Source organism: Pinus tabuliformis, chromosome 5_1 (assembly GCF_031772625.1).
Source record: "Pinus tabuliformis cultivar Carrire ecotype Pingquan chromosome 5_1, CPIR1, whole genome shotgun sequence".
In the NCBI taxonomy this organism is placed as follows: Eukaryota; Viridiplantae; Streptophyta; class Pinopsida; order Pinales; family Pinaceae; genus Pinus; species Pinus tabuliformis.
Window position 1 is genome coordinate 743,223,665 of NC_142305.1, and position 18,516 is coordinate 743,242,180.

Here is an 18,516-nt window from a genome sequence, read left to right on the forward strand (position 1 = left end):
CACATGAGGAATGCAATGGTCTTTGATTCCATCTAGAATCAGCCTCTTACCCTTGTTGTTCTTTTTATTATAAGCAGCCAACTGAGTAGCATCAGTAGGCACAACAACAGGGTTCTGTGTGGTATGCACCATGATATCCCAGACTTCTACCTCCTCAAAGATACTCTGCATTCTCTCCTTCCAAACGCTGTAATTTGTATGCCCATCCAGCCTATCCTCCACCCTCAATCCCAATGACATCCTGCTGTCCTAAAACTGAAAAATAGCACTGTTGTAGTAAAGGTAAAACTGTTGTTTATGAAAAAATCAGCTTGCTGGAATTTTCTGAGTGAAAAATCAGCAGCTGTAATTTTTCCTTTTGCTGTCCCAAACTGCCCTTCAGCACTCAAGCTCTGATACCATGTAAAAATTTCTGTTTTCCCACCCCGGTTTTCAGTTTCTCCTTATTTCTCCCATATAGTTAAATGCCCTTTCCCATAACCATACATTCAACAAGCTGGAAAAAATAAATATTGCTGAAAACACAAATTCTGGAAATTTTACAGAATGCTGGAAATTGCAGAAATAAAAATCAGCAGTAATAAACAACCATTAAAACACATTTAAACACTGAGATTTTTGGTCAACTTGACCCTGGAAAAACCCCCTACAACTCTTGGGGAAAACCAGTTTGAGAGCTCTTCTTTATTTCTGGAAAATGCCTTTTTACAGTGAGAAAATTTTCAGCAAAAAATCAGCAAAACAAATTTTTCCAGCAAGCAAACTTATCTGTTTTTCAGCTAACAGACAATCTGGAAAATGCGTTGTACGAGCTGTACGGACCGTACGGATGTACGGACTGTACAGACGTACGGACTGTACGGACAGACCTCGAAATTTGTGCAGAAAATCGCCTCCTCGATATTCGTGCCTGAAAATCAGTTTTTCCCTGTTTGCTCACAAAAATCTGCCTTTTACTGCTTGTTCTTTAAGCTGTACGGATTTGCTGAAGCGCTGCCTTGGTATGTGTGCCAAACTGCTGCCTCTTTCTCCTCCTTGTCCAGAAATCTCCCTTGCTCTCTTGCTCTCCTTCTCCCAATCTGCTCATGAAAGAATGAATTGATCTTTTCCTCCTTTTCCTCCCTTAATCCAACCCTAAGTGACTTTTGGGTGATCCCTAAATCCAATGGCTGAAATAGATTTAGATCAATGGCTGAGATTAAATGCTCATTTAAATCTCACTTTCTATTTTTTAATTCACCCCACTTTAATAAAGACCCACTTAGTCATTTATTTCCAAAGTCACTTTTCCTTTCTAATTTTTCATTGACTTTATAAAAGTCACTTTAAAATTAGACTTAGTAACTTTATCACTTAAAGTCACTTTTAAATTAGATTTAACTTTATAAAAATTATAAAGTTACTTTAGGAGAAAAAATTAACTTCTTTTGGACACTTTTCCCTAGGCCAAAGATCAAAGCCTTAGGGAACCACCTGTCCTCCGGTACCAAATTTCAACATACACTCAAAAATGGGGGACCTTAGTAACACGAATACTTGGGTTATCAGAATCTCGTCTAATTCAATCATACGTCTCGCGACTCAAAACCCATTTACAAGTAGAACTTGAGATGCATAACATTTCATCAATATAAGTAGCAAAACAAAAAGCAAAAACAGCCGAAAAGAAATTCGAACAAATATTTTGGCCAAAATCCGAAAAAAACATATTCAAGACGAAGAATACCTCAGTATGCGGACACAAAAAATACAAGATATGTTCCACCACATCGTCGTGAAGATGAAAAATCTAATGTGGAAATGCAAAGGATAAAAGAGGGTAAATGTAAATGCCGTGGTGAGAAGTGGGACGCCAAACATAGATGTGTTAAAGGAAAAGAACCAAAGAACCTATATAAATGTGAAGCAACCAATGATTCAAATAGTGAAGATTCAGACATAGAAGAAATAGAAGATGCCACAGAATTCTCACCAGAATTAGATGACGAAAGTATTCTGCAAGTGTTATTATCAGCCATGATAGGTATATCACAACCCCAAACCTTAAAGTTAAAAGGACACATAAAGAAGAACAACGTAGTGGTTCTCATCGACTCTGGAAGCACACACAATTTTTTATATGCAACCATGGCAAAGAGACTCAATATCTTTTCATTTCCCTTACCAAACATGAAAGTGATGGTAGCTAACGGTAAGAAGATTGAAAAGGTGGGGAAATGCCATAAGGTCAATTTGCAGATTCAAGACTTTAATCTAAAGTCTCGTTCTTCACGGTACCGTTAGGAGGAGTAGATGTAGTCTTAGGTATCCAATGGCTATGAACTTTAGGTACTTATGCCGCCAACCATCAAGTACAATTTATAAAATTCAAATGGGGAGGTCAGAAGTACAAACTACACGGATTCCAAGCACCAGAAAATCAAGTTGTATCATCATCTCAGATGATGAAGCTGAGTCGAAAAGGAGCACCTGCTTATGTACTACAATGTCACCAATTAGAAATGTTATCTGCAAATATGACCAGGGAAGAGTCACTAGAGGTACAAGATTTAATTCAGAAGCATGAAAAAGTATTTCAAGACCTACCTATGGAGATGCCACCTAATAGGGAAATTAAGCATACAATAGAAGTCAAGGCAGGGTCAGACCCTGTCAACGTCAAGCCATACCGATATCCACATCACCAAAAAACGGAACTTGAGAGATTAATCCAAGACCTTTTAAAGTGTGAGACCTTGATCATCTTGGAATATCTGATTAAGTGGAAGGACTTACCCGAAGAAGACGCTTTCTGGGAGAATGAATCATTCTTCAACAACATTCGTCGTTACTTATGCTTTGAGGACAAAGCATTCTTTCGAGAGGAAGGCAATCTTATGTAAAAAATTAGTTAATTTTAGGTTTATTATTTAATTTTAGATTTAATTAGACGAAAGGGCACGATCATAAGATCATGCCCTTTCCCAAAGGGTGCCCATGGTGGTATATAAGCCAGGAAACCCCATTGTAAACAGCATCATCTGTCAATTCAATTATTAATAAATATTTTTCTATATTTTTATATATTCTCTGTGTATCGAGAAGTTTTACGCTTCAGACACTATATGTGCCGAAATAAAACGTGAGCTAAAGCCTAATACATATCCATATCATCAACAAAAATAAAACAAGACACTAAATAAGTGGGTTTAGAAACTAATTAGAAGTTATTATGTCTTCATAAATCATAAATTAAGAGTTTTTAGCCTCCCTATGGGTCCCACGCCCATAATGGGAGCATGGGTGTGTGTGCAGACAACTCAAGAATATGTGCCTAAAAGACATACAATTATGCCATAATGGCCTGAGCCGTACCATACAGCATTTCCAAATCATGAAATGCCATACGGTATGGCTCAGGCCATTCCATGCCCATGTCAATGTTTCCGTGCTTTTTGGGCATTGGATGCAGGCTGGATAGGTGTTTCCTGAAAATTTTCACTACAAGTAATGTATGGCACAGCTTGATATTGGATCCATATAGACACAAGCATTCAATCTATGCAAAATCAGATTTGAGTCTTGACCAAAGAATGTTATCAGTCAGATTTCAAAGGTGATCTAGGGCTCCAATATGTTAAACAACCTGCAAACTGCTTTGAATCCCATGCTGTTGCAAATGTACTTAGACTTGTGCACATTTTCAGACAGTAAACATGCCACATAGGGGTTATTAACTCCTTGAGTCACATATCTGCTTGATGGTAGATTCACCAAATGACTCAAGGCAGTGCAATTTAGCTGACTCAAGGGATTCTTTAGATAACCTACACTAGATTGACTCCTTTCTCATAGGTTAGTTTAGATCTTAAAATCCTTCAAGCTGATTGACTTGGATAGATCACTATAAGAAATATATGTTACGACTAGTACACAAGTGATTTTGATGGCCAAACATAAAGCTACAAAAGAGTGAATGCAGAGTATTTCAAAACCATCATAATGTATATATATGACACCCGACTTGTAACTTTACAGAAAAACAGACAACAGATATAAGGTGCAATACAACTTCTGTCCAGCCCCTCCGTATTGCTATATAAAAAGAAAACACAAATGCGATATGTCATGGGTTTCCTTTTAGAAATAAAGGCAAAAGAATGTGCATGGCCATAAGTGGAAGTACGCTAGGGTACACCTTCCAAGGATGTAATATTCAGAATCCTTGAAGAAACTACTGAAAACCTTGAAGTAGAAAAACGTAAATTTATAAACTACAGAAATTTACAAGAACATTTACTTCAAGAGATCTACCTGATCCTGAGGGTTGAATGAACAGCAATTTATAAAGTCATAGTGGCCATGAAATGTTGAGCAAAGGCGACCACTCCACACATCATATGCCTGAAATGTTGGACATATTTTTACATAGTCAGCTTGCTGACATTTGAATGCTTAAAATTTCACTAAGTCAGTGTCCCAGACAAATGTGAAACTATCACTACAAAGTTGTATAGGCCAATACCTGAATAGCTGTCAAACATGGAATGAAGACTAATGATGAATTAGGTGTGACAGCTAGTTGGGTGGCTTTGTTTGTCCTTATGCGTGTAGACTCATAGTTTACCAGTGTATTGCAACCAGATTCAACATCCCACAACCTTAATCTTGAATCTGTACCTGCAAAAGTTGCAGAAACATCTTAACAAGAAATAGACTATATGACCGTTTAAAATGGAACAACAGTCCTCATCATTTACCAATGAATAAATTAAAATCTACCACATTCAAAAAAATAAAAATAGAAATAAAATCGAGATATACAGTACACTTGCTTCATACAGCATATATACCTATTTCATCAATCACAGGAAATGTGTATTACAGAAAAAAAGGTGAATTGCACACACCTTAATTCAAAATAAAAATGAAACAGAAAAAATTTAAATAAAAAAATTAAAAACACCACTTCAGAAACAGCTTGGGAACATCAGTAACATGTGAAAACAGAAACAAAAGAAGATTTATTGACTCTGCGAATAACAATATAAGCAAGAAGACAATTAAATAATAAAATGCATCTTAAGTGAACTAGCCAAGGCATTGGTGCACCTTGAGAAATGAGGTGCAACAGTCACCCAACAAACCTTTCCAACAATATATAATCAGAAAGCCACCAATTATCACAATGAATGCCTAATACCATGAAGAAGCTCACTAGAGTTATCAACAACAAATGAATAATGAACAAATGAAAAGTACTACCAATGAGAAATTGCCCAACCACCAAGCATGATGGCAGATGGTAAGTCCTTAAAAGTATTGTTGTGCACTCTTAGGAAGATGACACTATTACAAATATGAATATCGATGTTTTGTTGCGTACAAATTTGCCACTGAATCTCTTTCACAATGTGTACTCTTGATTTCAAAAAGCTACAAAAAAGAAAATGATCACAACTAGCCAATTCATGAGAATTGTATTCAAAGGAGGGAATTACTGCACAATGTCTACTTGTCCCTCTCCATTATTTAGATAGACATTTATTTAGATATCCCCTCTCCCAGACTTTATCCTAATGTTGTTTAGCAATTTATTCTTGTTACTGTTTAAAAAGTTATTCTTGCTTTACTTCGCTTTATGGTCTCTACTAGGTTCATAATTGCCTTGCTATCAAAATAGATAACGCCAAGACAGGCTTGAAGACGCGAAGAACCACCATTGAAACTTGTTTCAGCTGGTACATATGTTGCATAAGGAATGAAATTGTTATGCTAAGACCTTGTCACAAGCTATTCCTCACGTCGACCTTCTAAAAGGATGAAGATGTTTCTAGATAAGCATGTCAGCCCAGGTACAAGGTGAAGTCAGCCTATTTTGAGAGACAACCCACTATATATAGGGCAGCTCGGACTCCATTTGGATATATATTCGATCAAGGATCTGAAATAGAAAAAAAAAGGTGCGAACAACATAGGAGAAGGAACCTCACATCAAGTGAAGACAAAGAAGTCAAGGAGCCGAAGTATATTGATTTGGTTTGGGTCTGTTTTGGTTTATTCCTCCCACATGTGCGAAGAAGAGAAGTATTGTTTGCTGCTTCAGGAAGCCGAGTTGTTACAGCTATCCTAAAGGACCAAATCAAGGAAGAAGAATAAGTCTTTCATCAAGCCGAGTTGAAGATGCCCATCCAAGCGAAGTGGTAACAAGGTGCAAACATTGGTCTACATCCATCACACGTGCTGCAACTAGGGATCCTAAAGAAATCGAGGGTTGCAAGTCTGATCTAAGAAGTCGAGATCTGAAGGATAGCTGAGAAGGAGGGAGAAGCAAGCAGTTTGACCATCGTTGACTCCAGGAAGAAGAGGTTAAACTAAGAAGGCTTGTGACTTGGTCTTGGAGAGGTTGTTGTGTCAAGGGTCTTGGTCATGGTCTTTGTATTCGTCAATTGAAATGTCTATAAGAAGAAGAATTCATTTGGGTTTTCCTCTCAAGGTTGAGAGGTTTCGGCCAAGTTCATCGCCTACAGTCTATGTCTCTTGTCTCTAAATTGTTTATGCTTTGGTAGTTGTTTGATGAAGAAGAACACTATAATAATCTAAGTAAAGAGGAGATCCTAATCTAAAGAAGTAAAAAGCATTCACAAGTAGTTATCATTGCAAGAGAAATCACCTAATCTTGATGCCCTAGATTTCTCAACATAGTATCAGAGCTAAGGTGAAAAATCAAGGAAAGGGTATCTCATCAAGGGACACGCAAGCACTTAAGGATCAAATCTCGAAGGAAATCAAAGCAAAGTCAAGATCTACAAAGAAGTATCATTGCCCTAAATCGAAGAAGAAATCTACACTAGAGAAAGTCTTTGGATCCTCAAAAGACCACAAAGACCCTACTCAAGTTGAAGAGACCTACAAATCAAAGTATCTTGAAGACTATTCATCCAAGAGAAGCAAGATCAAGGACGTTGTCATCATCTTCAAAAGGTTCTAAGGCGATCTCCCTCTTGTTGAAGTAAGGTCCTTACAATTGAAGAAGATCATCCAAGAAGCATCTAGACACCAAGAAGTCATTGTTGATCATCATCAACAAGGACATCACCATTAAAGGATCTAAAGTAATCTCCCTCCTTGTGGGGTCAAGGATCATTCATGAAGAGAACTATCTCATCAAGGAGAATTTCTCTATTATCTATATCATCATCAAAATTCAAGGAGGCAACAAGTGGAAGAAGCATCTTCACAAGTATATTTATGTTTGAATCTGTCAAAATGTCTTTTTGCAAGGAAACCAACAAATTAGTTGGGGATTCAAACTATCTTGCATGGAAGAAGGGGACACATCTGAATCTCATTGAAAATGAGGTCATGGAACATGTCAAAGGCTCAATCACAAAACCATCAAAAGAAGATGCTCAAGCACTTGCAAAGTTTATAAAAGGGGAAGTAAGGGCTCAAAGGATTCTCATAGAATCCATCAAGGATCCCCTCATCCAATACATATCAAAACTCGAAACTTCAAAAGAAATATATGACAAACTGGTAGAGTTGTTTTTGTTGGAAAATCAATGCAAATAAATTAGGGTTTGATTCTCCTTACTTGATAATTACTTGTGAGTTATGTTGGCTTCGTTTACCTCTTTATTATCTTATCATTCATTAAGCAATTATCATATTATGTGTGTATGAAGATCAAAAAACAAAAGACACAAGATGTAGTCACTATGCCAGGGCAAAACCCCCCTTGAGGGGAAAACCCAGTCAAAAATTCTCTTCCTTTCAATAGTATTCATTGAGACTCTTCACCTAGACAAAGACCAAACCTTCCCTCCACACCAAGTCAACCTCCTAGATCTTCGACCTCTTTCCAGTAGCACTTCCTTCCTAGCAACTTCGACTATGTAGCTACTTCCTGGATCATGCAGCAACAAAACTTGGAAGACTTCGATCTCCCAAAATAGGGCACGAAACAGAGTGAGCGAGGCACCAAAAGTTCGATTTTCTTCTTCTCCTTAGACTCCACCCAACTCGCACTTCCTTTTGCTTCCCTAGCCCCACTTCGCACTTCTCCAGCTTCCTTAGAGATATCGAACTTGCTTGAGATGAGATGATCCAAATGAATTCGATTTGCTTCTTTTTATAGGCTTCAAGGGAGGTCAAATTAGTGTCCTTACGCTGACTTGATAGGCTAACTTGGTGTCGAGGATACATAAATTATATTTGACTCAATAGTAAACCTTTTTACCTGATTCAAAAGCCCAAGAAGGGTCTCTTTGAATGTACAATGACTCTATAAACTCAACATTAATCCTAGGAGTCCACAATGGGGACTTTGACTAATATAATGATGACCCAAACATGAAACCCATGCTTTAATAAGTCATTGATACAATAATAAAAATTATTTTCTTTATTCTTTTGACAAGTACATTTCATGATGACTCGAATACATTAATGAAGACCAAACCTAGTTACATTTTCCAACTGTTTTCCGTAAGAATTGCAAGAGAAGCAATCTCATTAAGGCAAGAACTCTACAAGCTAAGGCCATCAAAAGAAGAAGGACTAGCCTCATACTTTATGAGGATATCTGAAATAAGAATCTCTGCTTTCAGACTATTATACCAAAAATGAACTCTTCAACAGTGTAGATATTTACACATCTAACGAAATAAATGCAACTTCAAAAATCTCACCACACAAGGAAGTTTCCCAGTGTTCTAAACCCTATCAACGCACATCCTTAGGACCAATCTAGAATATATTTTTACAGCAACAAACAGCGAACAATATTTCACTCTTTTTCAACCCCAATCAACAAGTAAATCCAAGAGAAAAAACACCAAATGTGTGCCCACAAGTTTCAGCCCTCTAGGGTAATCTTATCATGCATAACCAGATTTGAATTTCTCTTCATAACAACAGTAAATCTGCCATAATATCTTCAATTCAATGTTAATACTCTTGACATCTTCAGCCTTGATTCATGTCAAATCAGCAAGACATACTAGTGCCAGAAATTAACAAAACATGAAGATAAAGATAGTTGAAAATCAATCCTGCAAAAGACAATTTTGGACAGCTAATATATATATATATATATATATCCATCCACACACACACATACTAGAGATAGAGTTCAAAGACATACTTTCAACTTATCATAAGTTGGTATAACCCTCCAAGCTCCTCCAAATCCCTACCTATGGAAACCCAAGTTAACCCTAGACAACACCAAGGAGCTCCAACAAGCAACCATCACACTAGCAAGTCCTCCTACGCAAGATGTCTTGTCTTCTCCCTCTCAACAAGTACAACGAGGAGTTTAATCCACAAAAACACAATTCCAATGCCAAGGGATGAGACCCTAATGTTAAAATCCAAGTTTCCCAAGTAGTGCCCCTCATAAAACCCTAAGGCCGAGAGAAGGTCCCACTGGACTAGGGCTAAAGACTAACCCCCCAGATAAGGCGAGAGAACAAGTTTATAGTCAAGATCAATCAATCATCCAGATCACCCCTTTATCCATGTTAAATTGCCCAAAACATTAAGTAGAAGCACTCAATTGCAAAATGGTTAAAGTACTTGTTGAGTGGTAGCCCACCTTCATTCAAGAGGAATGTTGAATGGTGAGAGGTGCATGACTAGTGCAGTTGGTGTAGGAATGTGGCAAATCATCAACTAGATGTCCATGATAGGAGAAAAAGATTTCTCTATAGGGTTACCTATTTTGGTGGGTAACAGGATGCATAGCTTTGAGTATGAGAATTGTTTAAGACATTTTAGGAACGGGATAAATCCTATATGTTAATTTCTTTAAACCCAGTAACAAATTTATTGTCTCAACGGTAATCAAAAATTTGAAATAAACAATACTTTCTAATCTGATTTGTAACAATAAATAGTCTAGGTTTCTAACCAAATAAACAGCAAAAGCAAAAATACTCTAAACCAATCACATGCAATATAGAATAACACAGATATGCCTTGGAAACCCCAGTGTGAGGAAAACAAACAAATATTGGGCTTCTTATTCAACTTCAGGAGAAATATTTTCTTACAACAGTTACACAAGAATTTGCTCTTGAAAGAGAAACTCACCTATTTGTTGATCTCGTTTACCCTGATCTTGCTCTAGCTAGCTCAATCTAGCCTTTTCTCACCCTCGCTGCCAAATATTGTGCTTCACTAAATCCCGACTTGTGCCAAATAGAAAAAATGTACATCAGAAAGGAGATGTACCTCATGCAAATCAAGAGAAATTGGATCATTTGTTGGCAAAACCACTGTTGTATTAACGAAATTTCACAACTTGTTCTACTTGAGAACAACCGAGATTTGAACCTTCCATTGCAAATAGTTTGAATAACCCTCAAGCATGTCCTCATATGGAACATTGGTAGCCATTGTAGAATAAAACCCTCGAAGAGATTGAAAACTGAAATCTGAATTTTCTTTTTTTTTGTCCTAAAACCTGTGTCAAATATCTTTGGCTTCATATTCAGAGTTTAGAGCTCTGATATCATGTTAATTTCTTTAAACCCAGTGACAAATTTATTATCTCAATAAATAATCACATATCTGAAATAAACAATGCTTTCCAATCTAATTTGTAACAATAAATATTATGGTTTTTAACCAAATAAACAGCAGAAGCAAAAATAATAGAAATAAATCACATGCAATAGAGAATAACACAGATATACCTTGGAAACCTTAGTGTGGGAAAACCAACAAATGTTGGGCTTCTTATTCAGCTTCAGAAAAAATATTTCTTTCAATAGTTACACAAGACTTTGCTCTAGCAAATACCTAGCAAAAGATCTCAACCCTCTTTCTCTCACTCGACTCTTGTGCGACCCACACACACGGCCCAGCAGATAACTTCTTCATACAAGGAAACTCAAACTCTCGGCCAAAGAGAAAACTCGATCTCTCTTGATCTCGCTCCAGGTAGATCGATCTAGCTTTTTCTCGTTCTTGCTGCCAAATACTGCCCTCCACTAAATCCCAACTTGTGCCAAATTGAAAAAATGTACATATCCTTTGGCTCGAACCTCCTATTAAAAAGATCAAACCCTAATCTCAACATTTGAGATAAGATCTCATCTTACTAAGATCAAAGACTATGACTTAATCTGTAGTTGACTAATTTTCCCTTTTTATAATAAAGTACCCCACAATTAAATTAAATTTCCATCTAAAGTTTTGACTTAGGAAATTCATTAATAAACTGTCGTAGGAGATACTTAAGGTGACTTGTTGCATGTCATGGCACCTAATCCATGTAGAATCACCTTCCAAGCTATAATCTCAACACTATACAGATGGTTCTGTAGGGAAAAAAAAATTGCAAGGGGGATAGGGGAGCACCTGTTTTGATGGTTTTTATGCTTTTTGTCATCTCTATATGATAAAAATTAGCAAGGCCATGGATGGATCAATCAAAAGATTGTATTGCCTTTGGATTATGAAGAGAAAAAATTTGTTTCTTGATTATTCATAAATCTGATAGAATGTTATACAAGTATATCTATAATGTGTTGAATGGTGTTGTCATTGATGTCAACGTCTCTTATTGAATGCTCTTTAATATTTTTCTGGATTGCATCAGTTGGAAGCTCAAATAGAAGGATGGTAAAAAACCCTAGTAGACCCGCATTTGTTGAGGATTTTGAGGATGAAGATCAGTGAATTTGAGCTCAAGATCATCGTCATTAGATGCTCCATGTCAAGCCAATTACGGTGGTATGTTGCACACCACAAGAGCCTTCACGATTTGGGAGTTCTGCTTGTTTGAAGATGTGGCACATTGTGAGAAGGGCATTCTAATCTTCCTTGGTCCAAATCTTAATGGGCAAATTAAAATTTGTTATTCAATGTTTCCTGAGATCAAAATCGTGGAGGGCATGGCCCATGTTACATTCAATATTTTTTACCTGATCAGCTTCACCTTGGAATCAATTTTTTAATCTATTTTCCCTCCTAAACGTAAAGATTGGCTAGGGTTGGTGAAGAGCCTAGACAACCCTTCCATTCCTCCAAAATCAAGTATATATATACCCTCCTGTGTAGATTGGTGTGGTATACAACAAATATATCTCTCTATGAAATCTACTTGGCCCTAATCTATAGCGTCAAATCTTGGGAGGGCAAAATTATTTTTGTCTCTGATTCTTCTGTTGGGTCTTGGAAGCATACCTCGCTAAAGGTAACTTTTTCTTGAAGCAAATCACACACATTTGAAGAAAATTTTACTATTTGATCTGAAGTGGTTCGACTATCTCACTGAAGGATTACTTGGGCTATTCGCATGGGTTTCTGGCATGGGTTATTGATTGTTAAGGTTTGAAATTTTTGCAAGTGTTATGTAAAAAATTAGTTAGTTTTAGGTTTATTATTTAATTTTAGGTTAAATTAGACAAAAGGGCACGATCATAACATCATCCCCTTTCCCCAAAGGGTGCCCATGGCGATATATAAGCCAAGAACCCCAATGTAAACAATCATCATCTGTAAATTCACTATTAATAAACATATATATATATAGATATATATATATATATATATTTTTCTACGTATCAGAAGTTTTTCAATTCATTGGTATCAAAGCGGTTCTTTTCTCGACAGATAGCTGCACAGCTCACTGTGCCTATCATACTAGGCTCACTCGTCTTCCCGATTCACTGTACATCAATTTCCTTGTCCCCTGCATTCACTCATGCCCCACACTGCTCCCGCGCATACATTAAAACCTCCATCCACTGCAATCCGTTGTCCAGTCTTACCCGTCTGCCGCACGCTCCAACCTTCCGCCAGTCATTTTTTTTGCAACCACCGTGTCCCTACCCCCGTCAGCATCCACTCATCGTGCATCCGCTCATCGTTTATCTGCTCATCGTGCATCTACTCATCGTGTCGCTGCCTCCGTCAGCACCAGCTCATCATGCCTCTGTCCATCCGCTCATCGTGCAGCTACCACCGTCCACAGCAGTAATATCGCTATTCCCTTATCAGTCGTCCCAAATCCGTCGCCCATCGTTACATCTGCGGTAAAATTCGAGTTTTTTTTGAACAGTCAAGAGGTACAACGTGACATTTTATGCGGTCCTTGGTCCTCGACGGTGTTATCCGCTCAAGCATCGGTCAAACCGTCGTGCCGTTCCATTCCAATTTAAATTCGATATTGAGTTTCGTTATATATATTTATAATATATATAACTAAATTATATTAAATAATTATATATTATATATAATTTATTTATACATACATATAGTATATAGTTGAAAACTATATATTAAATAATTTAATTATTTAAATATTAAAAAAAAAATTAAACTGGTAGATAAATACACGCCCACACATACTCGCTCAATGCCGACAATGACAATGGCGGATTTCCAAAAAAAATTGGTGGATGCAGAGCATAAGATAAATAACAACCATGATGAGGTCAATAAAAGATTAGATGATTTCGAGATCAAGCTTAAGGGGCAGGCTGACAATATCAAAAAACTTCAAGATACGACAGATCGAATAGAAATAAAGATGGAAAATAACCGTGTCCAAACAGAAGCAGATCTCAAAGAGTCCTTAACATTGCTGAAACTTCTATGTAAAAAGATGAATTGTACACCCGCACAACTACTACAAGAAAATGAAGAGAATCAAGAGCACAACTCATCAGATTCAACAAAGTCAACAGACTCTCATGAAAACGCTGAATTCCCAAAAAAACCAGCGACACCCCACCAAAAAGTGAGTAACGCAACTCTTACAAACAAACAACTCTGGGATACCTTTACCAATCAACACCCCTTTTTTGCTCAACCATTAGCGACATACTAGCGAAGGGCAAAGGTCGAGATGCCTAAATTCGATGGAAACGAAAAAAACAATGTTGAATGGATAAATAAAGCACAAGAATACTTTCAGATATATGACATCAATGATGATGACGAAAAGCTCAGGCACGCATCCATGAAAATGGAAGGGGAAGCATATAATTGGTATATGTGGTGGAAAAGGACAACACACGTCATTAGTTGGAGAAAGTTTAAGGATGCATTCTTTAAAAGATTCCAAGGTGTAAAGGAAGAAGGTTCTTTTCAAAACTCATCAAATTACGACAAAAAGGAAGTGTGGAAAAATACACTCAAGAATGGGAAACCTTAGTAACACAAGTACCTGGTTTATCAGAATCTCGTCTAATTCAGTCATACGTCTCGGGACTCAAAACCCATTTACAAGTAGAACTTGAGATGCATTACATTTCATCAATAAAAGTAGCAAGACGAAAAGCAAAAACAGCCGAAAAGAAATTTGAACCAATATTTTCGTCAAAAATGGAAAAAACATATTCAAGACGAAGAATACCCTAGTATGTGGACTCAAATAATACAAGATATGTTCCACCACATCGTCGTGAAGATGAAAAATCTAATGTGGAAATGCAAAGGATAAAAGAGGGTAAATGCAAACGTTGTGGTGAGAAGTGGGACCCCAAACATAGATGTGCTAAAGGAAAAGAACCAAAGAACCTATATAATTGTGAAGCAACCAATGATTCAAACAGTGAAGATTCTGACATAGGAGAAACAAAAGATGCCCCAGAATTCTCACCAAAATTAGATGATGGAAGTATTCCGCAAGTGTCATTATTGACTATGAGGGGTATATCACAACCTCAGACCTTAAAGTTAAAAGGACACATAAAGAAGAACAACGTAGTGGTTCTCATCGACTCCGGTAACACACAATTTTTTAGATACAACCATGGCAAGAGACTCAATATTTTTTCATTTCCCTTACCAAACATGAAAGTGATGGTAGCTAACGGTAAGAAGATTGAAAAGGTGGGGAAATGCCATAAGGTCAAATTACAGATTCAAGACTTTAATTTAGAGTCTTCTTTCTTCACGATACCGTTAGGAGGAGTAGATGTAGTCTTAGGTATCCAATGGCTACGAACTTTGGGTATTTATGCCGCCAACCATCAAGTACAATTTATAAAATTCAAATGGGGAGGTCAGAAGTACAAACTACATGGATTCCAAGCACCAGAAAATCAAGTTGTATCATCATCTCATATGACGAAGCTGAGTCGAAAAGGACCACCCGCTTATGTCGCAGTCGTACAATGTCACCAATTAGAAATGTTATCTGCAAATATGACCAGTGAAGAGTCACCAAAGATACAAGATCTAATTTGGAAGCATGAAAAAGTATTTCAAGGCCTACATATGAAGATGTCACCTAATAGGGAAATTGAGCATAGAATAGAAGTCAAGGTAGGGTCATACCCGTCAACATCAAACCATACCGATATCCACATCACCAAAAAACAGAAATTGAGAGATTAATCCAACACCTTTTAAAGTGTGGGACCTTGATCATCTTGGAATATCTGATCAAGTGGAAGGACTTACCCGAAGAAGACGCTTCTTGGGAGAATGAAGCATTTTGTCAACAACATCTGTCGTTACGTATGTTTTGAGGACAAAGCATTCTTTCGAGAGGAAGGCAATGTTTAAAAAATTAGTTTGTTTTAGTTTTATTATTTAATTTTACTAACGTGTTAAATCAGATTGACAGTGTACAACCTAAGACCCGTTCGTATGGGATCTCTGAATAGTGACCTGCAACCTTCTGTATAAAATCAGATCTGTCATATCAACAACTTGCAGCTTACCATATGTGATCTAAAACTGTTTGACTTGGACATGTGACCTGAGCATTGAGGAAGTGCGATGACCATATAAATACACATGTGCATTGCGGTCTCATTTTGAAGTCATATGTAATTGGTTAAAGGACTTTGGTTGAACTTCAAAATTGTGGAAATCTGGTCAAGTTCCATAAGTAATTAAACCCTGAAATCTGTCTAAAAAGCAGAATTATCTCTATAGCGATTTAAAACTGATTCTAGTACAAATCAATTGCAAGTAAAAGCCTGAACTATTCTGCACTGCCTCTGAGAATTTCAGCCTTGTTAGGGCATCCATATCTTACCTAAGGCATTTGGTAGAGAAAGTTTGACCCTGTGATTCTGAAGCAGCTCAAGTAACATTTGTGACTACAGACCAATTGAGCATACGCAGACCTGTTAATAAACAAAACTGTGCGGGATATGTTGTCGTTGACAGAAACAGAGTATTGATGCAACTGTTGAGATCCTTGAAACTGATTAAACATATGTGACGGAGCCCTTCTGAACTTTATGATCTGTTATTGCAGTACTGTAGAGCACGACTATAGCAAACATATTGCCAGGACAAGGTATATATTATAACGTGCCATCAGCCCTGAATTGCATCCATTCTTTTGGACAGGAATATTGTATACAATTTGGTCTGCAAACTGCCAAGTGTCAACCAAGTGAGAGTAAGGTGGATAGCTCACAGTACGTTGAGTGCAGTGATATGGGTCCCGCAATCAATGTCTCATTTGTTGTATTAGAAGGGGAGGCTTAGCTTTGGAAATAATTCAAATAAGCATAGTTGGCATTACGTGAGGGCAAATTTCCTTTATTTTAATTTGAGTGCAATTTGTTGTATTAAAAGGGGAGGCTTAGCTTTGGAAATAATTCAAATAAGCGTAGTTGGCATTATGTGAGGGAAAATTTCCTTTATTTTAATTTGGGTGCAATTTGTCACACGGTTTACAAATTGTCAGTGACATGGCTGGAATCTGATGGTTATCAAATTGTAGAATGCATCCTGGAATTACTATTTGTCAAACAGTTAAGTTTAACATATAGATCGTTATAGTTTTGTGAATATATAGAAGTCAACATTGATCCAAAACGAAAACCGGAAAAAGCATTGTGATCAAGAGACTGACCTTGTTGAAGTGATTACAAAGATTTGGTTTGATGTCATGATACTATACCAGTAAGTGCCTATTGGACAAAAGAAGAGACTTATTGGCATGACCAGAGTGATCTTGCTACTGTCAGAAAGAGTGAGGTTGTTGAGCAGAACCAGAGTTTGTATTTTACTTGATGTTTGAGCAGAGGCAGAATTGTTATGACAGTTGATTTTGACAGTTAGGGTTTGATATTTTGAACTGAAGAACCTATTGTTGTTGCTAACGATGTTGTGCCAGTGTTACAGATCAACAAAAGCCAGCAGATTATTTTGTTGTTATTGAGCATAGGGGGATCCAGTTCGAAAATTGTGAAACGTGTGTCGGCTGATCAAGGTGGCAAGGTGGTGCGAGGCAAGAGAGTGGACTCTCCTTCAGGTCGGAGCTTGAGATCACTTCAAGGTGGCAGGGTGGTGCTAGGGCAGGTTGGAGCCTGTGCATGGTGTTGGAGTGTACATCTAGTAGCCATTGGTGAATAGGGTGTTGAAGCATCCTTCAGGACAGAGCCTACAAACCTGGGCGTTGGAGTGTCCTTCCAATGGCAGCTGGTAAACAAGGTGTTGGTGTATCCATTAGGTTGTAGCCTGTAAACCAGAGGGTTGGAGCCTCCCTCAGTTGTAGCTGAAAATTATGGAAGTTGGAGCTTCTTGTTGATGTACTTACTAAAGACAAATATTAAGAACCATTCAGTGATTTTTCTCCTGGAAGGGCTTCCACCTAAAAATATTTGGTGTCTACTATCTTGATTCTTTGCATTGTTGAATGGTGTTAATGATTGTTTATGTTTAACTAATGCTAATAATGGTTAATGATCTAAAAAGTTAAAAATACTAATTGAAGTAAGAAATACGGACTCACCCCCCTCTTAATATTTCCAACGTAATGTACTTTTATTCATAGTTTTTAAAACCAGAACCGGATTTTGAACCAACCCACCTATCTAACTAGGTTCCAGACCAGAATTAGATTGAATTGGATTCAATGAACCAGATTTGAAAAAAATACATAAAAGAACTAATTTTTAATGAAAATATATTTTTTAGAAATTCAAACCATTAGAGACAAAATATGCGAAGTTTGCTCATCTATATACCACCTAAGTGTGAATATATCAAAATGTCACATAATGCAATACATATCAACAACAAAATACATAATCAATGAGGCTCTAATTGGCCTTTGGAGTCCAAAAACAATGCTACAAGCTGTTGGGCAACTGGACTACTACAAATCACTGATCAACATGATCACTCGTCAATAAACATCATCTGGCTAAACATCTTTAGACTCAAATTCTTCAACCTTATCAAATGGTAGAAACTGAAAAAGCTTTACTTGCCTAACCAATGATTTTGGTTTGAGTGAAAGGTACATCTCCTCGACCTTATAATATGGTAGAAAACACTTAACATGCCTAACCAATTATTTTGGTTTGAGTGATGGGTACATTTTTATTAAGGCCATGGTAGAGGAGTTCAACAATCAATGCCACCAAAATTAAGGTTTTTTGTTTAGGTTTATGGTTTGAGAAGGGAAGGGTTGGTTTTATAGCCAAGGGGGGCTATTTTTGGAGGGAAACGGCCCCTAGTTTCATCCAAAACCACCAAAAAAAACCACCACCGTAAGTCCTAGACTCTCCCCACATATGTGAGATCTGACAGCCCTGCTTTCGA

The 18,516-nt window shown here is 37.2% G+C and overlaps 1 protein-coding gene across 2 annotated transcripts in view; it reads right to left on the reverse strand.

Annotated features, from left to right (window-relative positions):
• ATCSA-1 (Transducin/WD40 repeat-like superfamily protein) overlaps positions 1-18,516 on the reverse strand; it is a 170,197-nt gene that overhangs the window by 59,896 nt on the left and 91,785 nt on the right. For both annotated transcript variants that reach the window (XM_089432860.1, XM_089432859.1), the window contains exons 7-8: positions 4,505-4,659; positions 4,294-4,383 (exon numbers count right to left, since the gene is read on the reverse strand). In XM_089432860.1, coding sequence (XP_089288986.1) covers positions 4,294-4,383; positions 4,505-4,659 — 245 coding nt within the window. The remainder of the gene's footprint in view (positions 1-4,293; positions 4,384-4,504; positions 4,660-18,516) is intronic.